Here is a 12,713-nt window from a genome sequence, read left to right as displayed (position 1 = left end):
ATAGTTGCGGCATTCACTCAAGAATCAATCGAGTGTGAGGAGGAAGGAAAGTGACGATGAGAACCTGGGTGATAAAGAAGAGTTGGTGCCACACGCAGACGGTGCAGCAAGCGCTTAACCTTGCACTACGATACTTAGAGCAACAGGCTACTGCTACACCTGCCGATATCATGTTTATGACACGATGGCGAACCTACGCGTCATCCAATAGACTCTCTTCAATGCGACAGAAGACAATTTACTGAATTTATGTCTTTTAAAATTAACAATTAATATTGTACTCAATAATAATATCAGTACTGTACGTCCAATTTTGATTTCACTTAATACAGTAATTTTAACTCATACTTAACCTATAAGTTTCAATTTGGTACTGTATTTAACTTCATTATTTTTGTACTGTACCGTACACAATTTGTCTTAATAAAAATACTGTATGTCTATTAATTAAAGTTTTCTTTGTTTATGTACGAAATGATGCACCCATTTTCATTTTTTTAAGTAATTAGTTCCTATAACTGTTCATTATCGTTATAAATAATTCCTGCTGAACCTGTTCGGATTAACCGACGTTTCGGATTACACGTGTTCGGATTAGCGGGACTCCACTGTATACGGAGGGTGTCAAAAGGGTTAAAAATATAAAATGATACAGAGGGTGTCAAAAGGGTTAAAAAATATTAAATGATACAGGAGAGCGTCAAAAGGGTTAAAAAATATAAAATTTATACAGAGGGTGTCAAAAGGGTTAATAATATAAAATGACACAGAGGGCATCAAAAGGGTTAAAAATATAAAATGATACGGAGGGTGTCGAAAGGGTTAATATTATAAAATTATACAGATGTGTCAAAAGGGTTAAAAATATAAAAATGATACAGAGGGCGTCAAAAGGGTTAAAAATATATAGTGTTTTTCTCAATTCATATTGTTCTTAGCTTGAGACACTTAAAATATACAGTTAGATAAATGTTATTCAGCGTTAACCAACCGTATACAGAACCTTAAGTTGGGACTTTCAGTATCTTTATATGACAGTAAATAAACCAAAATCAGGTTATGTTCTTATACAGTGCAAGTTGGCTCTTCGCAACTGGATTATTTGTTTTTTTTGTCTGGATTTTAAAAATGGAAGAATGACATCGCAATTTAGGATTTATGTGGATTGCATATAACAGTCAATATTTTTTATCCAACATGAGAAATCTGAGGGTACATCAATCAAACACATGTATTGTACTGAAGTTTTGAACCTATCCCTAAACTCAATAATACGTTACTAATCTACAAATAATATTTTTTGTGTTTTACAACAAGAGAGACAGGGCAAGAAAAGGGCAACAAGAGATCTTACTCATAGTCAGTTGGACATAAAACCTACATTGATAGATAAAATTATGTTTATTACGATTGTACAATAGTCCTTCCTATTTGGTTAGTATAGGAAATGGGAACATCTATTTCCCTTATGAAAATGTATTTATTTAATGAAGTAGTTGTTGAATTAGGAATGTTTAATTTTTTTAACCGAAATATGTACTTTGCTGCAGGATGAACCCTTACGGATGTATATCCACCGACAACAGGGTCGGCTTGATCGAGGTGGTGCTGAATGCAGAGACCATCGCCAACATACAGAAAGAAAAGGGCATGTTCTCCGCAACCTCTGCTTTTAGAAAGGGATCTCTTCTAGGTACGTGTTTTTATCTCCTATCTCATGGTCTTAGTCGTGGAGATTTTTCCGAGATGAAAACTTAAATGTTTGAATAATTAACATTTGGATTAAAATTTTTTTCTCCAAGAATGTGTTTCATATTAAAAATTGAATTGCAAAAATATGCAAGAATTTATTCAGAATTCTAATAATTCTTTCTTAAAATAAAAAATGTGTAGGGTAAATAAAACCTGCATCTGCTGGCAAGTTTTTATAGTCAAAGATTCGAACGTTGTTTGTGAGAAGTAGTGTGTTGATATTGTTTTTGATACAATTTAAATTATTTTTATTGGTTCTAAAAAATTACTTGTGAAAAATACTTCTTAAATCACGTAAATCAACATATTGGGTTATATTTTAGTAAACAAAACTAACCCAATTGTGTATTATTGAATCATTTGTAAAAATTAGTCTTTTAATTTAGGGAATCAAAGGGGGAAAGTAATCTATTTTTCTCGAATTTTTCATTTTAAAGAAGCTTATTCTGGTAAGAATACCACTCTTATTGTCCTTCGATAGTTTGTATTTTGCCAAGATTATCTGTAACATTAAATGCATTTTATTTGTAAATTTACATTTTGTATACTTTATTACTTTCATGATTCTCCTCCCTGACCTTTTTACAAAATTTTAAGAAAAAAAAAGGTTTGAAAAAATGACAGGTATTTCAAGAAAATTTTACCTGTTCCAATCATGGTTTGGAAATCCATTCCGTTTAATTCACAATACAAATCATAATTTATTCCTTAAAAATTTTTGGAAACAAAACAAACTAAGCTTGTGGAAAGGTTTTTCTGGAAATACTTCCAAACCAAACTTTTTGAAAACCATCCAAGTAGTATCTGTCACAGTTTCAACATTATCTGTCAAATTCGCTCAGAATCGATCTGATCGATCGGTTGCAACTGATGTGTGCACACATGTACATGTAAGGTATTACTTACATATAGACTGGCTATTAAAGAAGCAAAGAGACAGAGTAATGAAGATTACATAGAAAATTCAGTCAATAAATGTAGAGCAGCATGGACAAATCATTAACAAGGCATCGGGGAAGGAAACCCTACGCGGTCGGTCCAGGTAATATTCTGCCTGATGAATTCAACTCACACTGTGTGACAGCTATTGAAGAGATCAGTGCCAAAGTGAAAAGTTCTGTGAATAGTGCAAATCAATGTCTTAATAAGTTATTGCCTCCATTTGAGGAGTGTGTTTTTTTGTCCTGTCACTGTAGATGATGTTCGTAAAATTGTTTTATCTCTAAAAAATTCCCATTCTAAAGATGTGTATGGATTAAGTAGTATTTTAATTAAAGCTGTTATTGATTATATAATTGAGCCTTTGACATATTCTATTAATTGTTGTGTATTGGAAGGGATTTTTCCAACATGTTTAAAATTTTCAAAAGTTGTACCTGTGTATAAAAATGGCTCACTTGATTGTCCGAATAATTATAGGCCTATCTCATGTGTACCAGTCTTGTCTAAGGTAATTGAGAAATTACTTAAACATCAAATATGTATTCATTTTGAAAATCTCAAATTATTTAGTTCTAGTCAATTTGGTTACCGCACTGATTGTTCAACGGTTAAAGCTGTAAATTACTCTTGTAAATAATGTTCTCTTAGCTTTGGAAAATAATTGTTGGGCTCAGATCACACTTTGTGATCTGAGCAAAGCATTTGATTGTGTTAGACCTGATATACTGGTGAACAAATTGGAATTCTATGGGTTTCGTGCAAAGAATTTGAACATGTTAAGGTCCTATCTTGCAAATCGCAAACAGGTTGTTATGGTTAATGGAGCTTATTCCCAAGTGGCTGATATAAATATAGGTGTGCCACAGGGATCTGTGTTGGGTCCTGTTTTGTTTATTATATTTAATTAATGATTTAAGTTTTAATGTCTCTAGTTTTACTACTATATAATGCTGATGATACCACTTTGTTAAATAGTCACACAAATTTGCTTTACTTAAACAACTTGGTAGAGACTACAATGAATGAAACTGTTAACTGGTTTAATGTAAATGGTCTCTATTTAAACGCAGAAAAAACAAAACAAATGTTAATAACTCTTAAGAATATTAATAGGCCTATATTTGAATCCGAAGTTTTTTTGTTAAGTTATTGGGGATAATAGTGGACAACAGGCTATCTTGGAAACAACACATTGATTATGTATGCAAGAGATTATCTAGGGTTATTTACTTATTGTGTAATTTAAAAAAAATAGTATCACAAAGGTATATAAAAATGGCCTACTTTGCATTTTTTTGAAAGTATTATTAGATATGGTTTTAATAATTTGGGGTAATGGTACAGGCATTGATCAGGTGCTAGTAATCCAAAAGAAGGCTGTGAGAATTTTAGCGGATGCACCTGTGTTAGATCATTGTTAAACCTTTGTTTGTAAATATTGGTGTTTTAACTGTTATAAATCTGTATATTTATGAGGTATTAGTAGATGTAAGAAAAAAGTCACACATGGTTTTGAAAAGAAATGATGTTCATCACTATAATACAAGAAATAAAGATAAGTTAAATGTAGATAGAGCTAGATTAGGTAAAACCATGAATTACCATACAACCTTAGGCATTAAAATGTTCAATTTGTTACCCTTATGCTGTTCAAACTTTACCATGTCAAGTTTTTAATAATAAATTGTATTCTTGGCTAAAAAATAGACCTTTCTATAATATTAATGAATATTTTAGCTGTGAGATCGTTCATAAGGGATTTTTAACTTTAGATTAGGCTAGTAATTTAAGCCTTAATATTTGACGAAGCCTATTGTAATTTTATTGAAAATTATTAATGGCCAATAAATTGTCTATTGTCTATATAAACAGACATATCCGTGAGAACCACTATTCTTTAGTGAGAAGTAAAAGGATAATTCCCTGTTCTGTTGTAGCATGGCTGAAGGACTACAATCAGACAGAGACCAGTCTGAACAAGGCTATAGAAGAGTTTACGTACTCTTGTGCCGGCTACTGTGTAGCCACGTACGTGCTGGGCGTGGCCGACAGGCACTCGGACAACATCATGGTCAAGCGGACTGGCCAGGTACACATACTCGGAGAACGCATTACAGTTAACTCATTAACAATGTACAGTCCAGTACCATACTTTAATCACTTCCAGTCTGTCTCTCCCCAATTGGCATTTTTGTAATGTAGATTTTTTTACACAACTTTTCCTCTTGTGAAGCTACACAAGGAATTAATTGGTAATTGTTTATATAAAATAACCTTAGTATATCGCCATTTCAAGCCGTTCCAGCCAATAATGGAAACTCCAATTTTTAAATAATAAATAGCTTTTTAGTTTCTTATGTGTATTTTTAGAGCATAATGTTGTTGGTCTTAAAAATTGAAATGTTTTGAAAATCCTTTTAATTTGGATCACATAATCTTATCTCTGTAGCGTATAAAGTCTAACTTTTAGACTTATTAAATTTCTTAGGGAATTAGCTCTACAATATACTATAATACAAATTCAAATTAAAAACAACTTTATTATTATAATTTATACAATTACATTTAAAATTATACAAATAAAGAACGGCATCTATCATATTTTATTTAAAATATTTGTATACTTCCATAAATTCTTCAAATGAATATAAAACTTTATTAGTCAAAAATATTTTAAGGTGTTTTTTGAACAATAAATTATTTTCCATACTGAGTAAGCTTTTTGGGATTTTATTTTTAACTTAATGCCTGCTGAGTTTGGTTTCTTATAATGAAATTACAACGAGTGTTTATATACTGTCATTGGGTTTCTATTTGGAGTAAAGTAGTCGTGACTTGACCCTAATCGAGGTAATGAATAAACATTGTATCTTACTATCATTACTGTTTCAAGTATATATACATTCCATAAACAGTTTAAAATTTCCAATTTATAAAAATAATCTTTCACAGAATCCAGGTCCTTTAAATTTAGTATTATTCTAATTGCCTTTTTTTGAAGTTGCAGAATGTTTTGCAGATTTTTATTACCAGTGGCCCCATAAAACGCAACACCATGAAAATGTATGTGAGAATAGTAATTATTCGTTAGATTGAATTTCTATTGAGCAATATTTGGACATGGATTTAAGAGCAAATAATCCGGAAGAGATCTTTTTTTACAAAGCCAAAATGTGATTCTTTGCAACAGCTGTGTCATGTATCCGCAACATAAGTGTTTAACCGCATTAAAAGTTAAATCAGGATACAACATGTGTACAATAGTCCAACGAAGGATTCAAGGAATTGCTGAGCCTCAGTAAGGAAATGGTGAAAGTAAAGGATAATGTCACAACGTCTGAATTGTTGCAGTTATTCCACATTGACTTTGGCCACATCCTCGGGCACTTCAAGGAGAAGTTTGGGTTCCGCAGAGAACGTGTGCCATTTGTCCTGACTCACGACTTTGTGCACGTCATCAATAAGGGTCAAACCAAGAAAGAGGCACTGGAGTTCCAGATCTTCCAGAAAACTTGTGAACAGGTAAATAAACCTAGAGTCCCCAAAACGAAATTAAAGAACGGGAAAGTTCTTGATCAGGCAATAAAAGCGTTTATCATTAAATTAATTTTGTGTTTATTTCAGGCCTTCATGATCCTTAGGCGACATGGTTGTCTGATCCTTTCTCTTTTCGCTATGATGATATCCACTGGCCTACCAGAGCTATCTTCGGAAAAAGACCTCAACTATCTTCGGGACACCTTGGTAATATCTCTCTAAACATATATGTGACAGTTTTATCAGGAGTGAAACTTTTAAATTTTCTGTTGGTGCAATGGATTTTACTGTGTGTGAATATCAAAATTTAAAATATTTCAAACAATTCACCTTCATTTTAATTGTTTTCACATTTAAAATTTATTTGTTGTACTAATTTGAATTCGCTAATACTTGCTCAGTCATTGCATTGATAGTATGGGTACTAGTTAAGAAACCTGCAGATATTAAGAACAGTGGATATATTAAATAATTATTTTAACTTTTTAATTTATCATGATTTGCTGATAAGCTGTAGGTTAGGTCTCGGTTAACCCATTGGCCTATACATATTTTTACTATCAGCTCAACTGGAGTTATCCTATTAAAAATGCTAAAACCGTAAGAGTTTTGTTATATGTTTATAAAAAATTTATTTTTCAAGTTATTTGGTTATATTTTATATCTTTTTGGATTAACATGAAATGGGCTTTAATAATAATAGATAGTGATATATTTGGTCATAATTTAAAAATAATAATGCTGTACAAACTAAAAAAGTTTTTGAAATTTTTGAATATTTTTTTACCCAAATAATATAAAATAAAATACCCCATTGTTGCTTTTATTTTATTTGAAATGTATTTCTCTACCTACCAATACTAGAATATGTGTATATATATATATATATATATATATATATATATATATATATATATATATATATATATATATATATATATATATATGCATAGTTTGTCAGAATAAATGTTTTGTCTAAATACTGAAAATTCCAAGAATATTGATTTTTTTCTCTTGTAGTACACTAATATTCTTATAGTAACTTATTATTCATTTAAATTTCAATTAACTGTAGTATTGCAGTTTTTCTTATGTGTTACAACAATATTAGTCTAATTTATACTAACATTTGGTTGAAAAAGGAGTTTAAAAAAAATTATTTAGATGGCGCTGTACTTGTCACGGAACAGTTCCGTGATATAAATGTTGAGCCCAGACTAGCTGTCACGGAACCGTTCCGTGACACAAGGCCAATGGGTTAAGTTAGATTAGGTTAGGTTATTTAAATTTTGCATTGCATCCATTTTTGACATTTTTACCATTGTTGCTTGGAGCTATGACCTTGGAGATTTAAATCAACTGAACAATTCTTTTATTTGGGCATATTTTAAGTGTTCACCACAAAAATTGGTGGATGACAGGAGTGATTTTTGATAAAGATTTGGCACTATATTATTTAAATTCTTTATGAACACATTCTTACCGTAAACATTGGAATGTGATGCCAATCTCTGGTGATGTGAGGCAATGTTAATTACAAGTTGAAAATTCAGTTATCTTATACCCACATGTAATCCACAGGTGCTGGACAAGACAGAACAGGATGCACTGGCCCACTTCCGGTCCAAGTTCGACGAGGCGTTATGCAACTCTTGGAAAACCTCTCTGAACTGGGCGTCCCACAATCTGGCCAAAAACAACAAGCAATGACGACCGGAGAATAGTAGACTGTGACAATGAGCGCTTCCGATGGCATTTCATGGTGCTACGTAGTCCTGACCCTTTCCGCGTTTAGTTCGGCTTTCTCTCAGCTCTTAAAAAGAATTTTGTCTCGGATATTTGTAATCCTCGTCGATGGAAGGCTAGTTTAGTTTTTATAAGTGACTTTAACAGTAACGGATTGGCTCTGTTCTTTTATTAAGTCCTCGAGGGAGTTTGAAGTTTGATTACATTTTTTACCATCAATTTGTGCCTAAGGGAGATAGCCGAAACCAAATTAAATTTTGAAAGGGCAAGCATTAATTAATAAAAAAAACTTAAGTTATTTTTGATTTTAATCCCTCTAATTTTAATTGTGTGTTTGTTTACTACTATAGTACGTAAGCAAACGATTAATTTTAACATTTAAAAAAATGTTTGTTTGAAGTTGTCCACTAGTTTGTAGCCCCTATTATTATGCCTTACCGAAGCACTGTTCCCAATGGTTTGGCAGACAACTAAATGAATTGTGTACATATAGGGATAATAAGTACATCTAAGCAATACAACACAAGAGTGCAATAGATGTGTGTAAGTATGTACGACTGAGTGGACTATGTTTAGTTTTAAGGGATTTTATTTTTTAGTTTTATTCGTGACACTATTATTTGTATTATTACTTTTTTATTTGTTGTCAACACTACTCTGTGTATTAACTGTTGTAACACTAAATCTGTTATCTTAACTCAAAAGTATTTCATGTTCAAAAAGGTTATGGTTTTAATTTTGTTTTGTGTTTGATAATGTAAATTTCTTCAGCCTCTTGGTTGTAAATAAACATGGATAAAAAATTGAACCATGGATAGAGTACGTTGGTGTCATTTCTTTCTTTGTTATTTGTGTTGTAGAAAAATATTCTAATTCTCGATTATTGAAAAATATAACCAATCGTTTTGGATACAGTATTATTAAACTTCTCGTGGATTTTGTGTATTGAATCATAAATTTTAGTAACTCACCACTTAATTAATACAATCCACAATGGAATTATACGAATTTAGAGGTTAAAATTCAGTTTTAGGTTTGATTTACATATTTTTTTCTAAATATCGGTGACTGAAGTAACGTACCAGGTGTGGTTTCCAATATGTAGAGGTAAAAATTTTGTCGTGAATCTCAGAATTTTGTGGTGGATTTCAAAAATATGGAATTTTTTTATTATTTTGACTTTATTCACCCTTAGGTAAATATTATATTGGAATCCTACTTTCTGCCCAACAAGTTTTGAGTGTTCTTGTATATACCAAAAATTAGTTGTCTGTTCTTCATTTCCATAGATTAGAATACAAGATTTAGGTATTTGGTTGTATCACTTTTTATTTTTTTAACTCCACTTTTTTTCTTGGAAATAAATCTAACCAGATTTGATAAGCCAAAAGACAACTTTTTATCGTTTTGGGACTGCAAGGTCTTGTTGGAAAGATTGTTTTAATTCACAATCTTTAATCAATTGTTTCACTTTTGACATAAGCATTTAATTTGTTTAATTTTGTGTGTACAATTCACAGTGCAGTCAACAATTTTGTATGATGAGCAGTTTGCAGTGGATGAGCTCTGATAAAAATTTTTTAAATCGTTATCCCAAACGTTTTGTACGGTTTAGTGTTGACATCCCGTTCCTAGGTTAGATTAGTTCCTAGTAGACGAGGAGTGCAATGTCGGTCACGTAGACAATCCAGGATATTTATTTGTTTTTCTGTGAGCGTGAATCATCATGTGCATGAGCGTGTGAGAGTGTGTACATAGTTCTAGTTGTGGAAGTGTGGCACGAGGTAAACAAATCAAACAGAACATAAAATTTCACTTCTGAACCATCCGTAGTCTTGTCTAGCTTTTTCAGTTTGTTTTATTTTTTTTGGGCGGGTTAACGCATAACTATTGAGTGATATAGTTTCAAAGCTAAATCTGTTTAGGGTTACCAGACATGAAGAAGATTCCCAGAGAATAAACATTTTTTATATTTAAAATGCTTAACCAAAATGGCCAAAGAGGAAGAATTCAACAAATGAAATTGTATTTTAATAGCTGCCGTTCACACAATTTAATTTAATACATTCCTTCATTGTTGTCAAGTTTCATATAACGATTACTTTATATAAAAACAATAAAAATATATCTAATTTGTGTTATAATTATTTTTAGACATATTATATCTACTATTGTTTCTTAATAGCAAATTTATAATATGTGTATTGAAACTTATAATACACTCTGAGAAATTACTGTGAATATATGCAAGAAACAATCTTTTTAAATCAATGAAAACAATAACAAAGAGAAATTTTTTTTTGCAAACCATAATTAAAATGAAAACTGTATTTTAAATTTTTTTGTTTTGTAAATTCAGTAATTGTATTGTTTTTCTTTAAATAAGGATTTTTTACAATTGAAATAGATTTTAGATAGCCGTTTTACTTATTGCTATTATCATAAAATTGAACGAGATATAATACTAAATAATGTTTTCGTATAAGATCTAAACAACTGATATGGTAAGGTACATTTTCACGTTCTGTACATAATGTATTATCTTCATTTGCCTGGATTTTTTACCTAAGCCCGTTTGATTAAAATACGCGTAATTAAGTACATTTTTGTTGTAAAAATCTCATCTTTATTTTCTTAAGATTCAAAATCGACTTGACAAATTAAAAAGAAATTGTATTTTTTCTATGTTTATAAAAAGTTTTCTTTGTCCAAATTCTAGCTCCAAGATAATTTCAGTTACACATAATGTAAGAATTATAACAGTTTTAACAAAATTATTCTAAAATGTTCATAACATTTGTATTTCAGTATTGAAATTTCTTGGAACCAAAGGAAGTGTTATACAAAGTCAATTTAGATCTGGACTGTATATAATTTCTTCTAAATTTTCAAATCAATTTTGAGTATAAAAAGGAGTATAAATATAGAGATTTTGACAAAATAAATTCAGTAAGCAGCCCCATACCATGAAGCAAAATTTTACAATTTTCACCAAGTATTGTAAGTAACAAGTATTGCAATATTATTGAATCAAAACTTCTTTATTCATTAAAAGCACTTTGTACAGAATACAATAGTGTCAAATTTTTTCAACCGCATTAAATAGATAGTTTAATAAAAACGTAAATTTCAAATTTTAAATTAAGAATAATTTAAGTCCTAAGTTAAATTGGTTTAGTTGTGTTAATATACTCAACAAAGCACAATAGAATACAAAATGTACAGAAGCAATTAAAAAAATTATTTTTCTTGTTTTAGCCAGTTGTCATAAAATCAATCAAAATTGTAGAAAATAATTTCTTTTTTAAAACCATGTTTTCCACATTCTACTCAGAATATTGATATTCAAATATATTGATGTGTGTTTTATAACAGTTTTTTCAGTTTTTTATCAGGAAAACAATAGTTTTTAAGTGAAATTGACTAATAAAATTAAAATCAACATACAAAATTAAACTGATGATAAAATAAGTAAATGATTATTCTTTGTTCTCTGGGAACATTCTGAACCCCTTTCAAACGATATTTGGGTAGTATTTAACCCTATTTTGTTGTGATAGCGACATTACCTTTGCCAACACTGTTTTTCTCCTTTCAATGTAAATAATAAATATTTATGACCAACTATAGTATTAAATTGCATTACTTGTTTTAATCATATTTCCAGTAAAGCAAGTTTTACAATATTTTCATTCATTATTTGCAAACAAACCATTGTCATTTGTTTAAACCCAAAAACGAATTACCATGTTAGGTGATTTAAAGTATAGCGTTACAATTATTACAATCAATATTTCTTAATATAAAACATTTTGTAAGATTTTATACTGATTTTGATATTGTAATTCTAATCCACGTTGGAATATTTTGTTTCAATGTGGATTTTCCTTAACCTTTCTGATGTTTTGTACTTAAAAATGTAATTCATTACTCGATATTTTATAATACCTCAACATTTTTATCACGAGGTTTTAACAGAGTTTATTATCTAATTCAACATAAATTGATTTCGTTTGTGTTGAACAAACCGATCATAGTTTTAGCCATGTTTTTTTTTAATAATAGAACTATTACTAAATGGTTGACTAGTTCCAAAGATTCAATTGAACAGATAATATCTTGAAAAGTGGTACACCATTTAAATATTACTTTTCGTTGTATTATTTTGTTAATTGAATAATATAGATTATTATAAAACAAATGTCAACTTACGAGTTTTTAGTTCTAACCAAAAATGAAGAATACATGGTTTAAACCGTGAATTTGATTTATTTTGTATAGCATAAGGTCCACTTTTGCACTAAACATACTGAACTTGACGAAAATGCGCAATAAACTACAGGAGCCAGTAATTATTTCTTACGAGTCTGTTTTTGTATATTGTTTCATCTTTAAAGCATAACAACTATTCATATTTAATTTGTTATCCTATTAATGTATTATTCTGAATAAAATATATATTTTCTGAGGATGTTTAAATGTACCTTTTAACCCGTTTTTTGAGTTATTATGAAGAGTAAGTTCTGTTGTGAACCAAAGTTTTATGTGGGATAGCTAAAGATGCACTTGTGAACTCCTTTGAAGAAATTGAACAAAAGAAATAAAGAAAGAAATTGGTTGAAAGTTGTTACATTAGAAACGTTCAGCTGACAACGTAAAGTTTAACAACATTCATAGAGAAGCATAAAGGTAATTAAAACATATTTCAATTGGGTTAATGTTAATAAGAGGCCAAT

The 12,713-nt window shown here is 30.1% G+C and overlaps 1 protein-coding gene across 1 annotated transcript in view; it reads left to right on the top strand.

Moving 5' to 3' along the window:
• LOC124366359 (phosphatidylinositol 4,5-bisphosphate 3-kinase catalytic subunit delta isoform) overlaps window positions 1-12,448 on the top strand; it is a 53,444-nt gene extending 40,996 nt beyond the window's left edge. Inside the window, exons 13-17 of the mRNA XM_046822856.1 lie at window positions 1,551-1,693; window positions 4,632-4,783; window positions 6,046-6,216; window positions 6,319-6,438; window positions 7,813-12,448. Of these exons, the coding sequence (XP_046678812.1) occupies window positions 1,551-1,693; window positions 4,632-4,783; window positions 6,046-6,216; window positions 6,319-6,438; window positions 7,813-7,941 (715 nt within the window). The 3' untranslated portion in view covers window positions 7,942-12,448. The remainder of the gene's footprint in view (window positions 1-1,550; window positions 1,694-4,631; window positions 4,784-6,045; window positions 6,217-6,318; window positions 6,439-7,812) is intronic.
• Window positions 12,449-12,713: the final 265 nt, after the last annotated feature.

This window comes from Homalodisca vitripennis, chromosome 7 (genome assembly GCF_021130785.1).
Source record: "Homalodisca vitripennis isolate AUS2020 chromosome 7, UT_GWSS_2.1, whole genome shotgun sequence".
Taxonomy (NCBI): Eukaryota; Metazoa; Arthropoda; class Insecta; order Hemiptera; family Cicadellidae; genus Homalodisca; species Homalodisca vitripennis.
The sequence above is the reverse complement of the archived record's forward strand: the minus strand, read 5'-3'. Positions and strand labels throughout refer to the sequence as shown.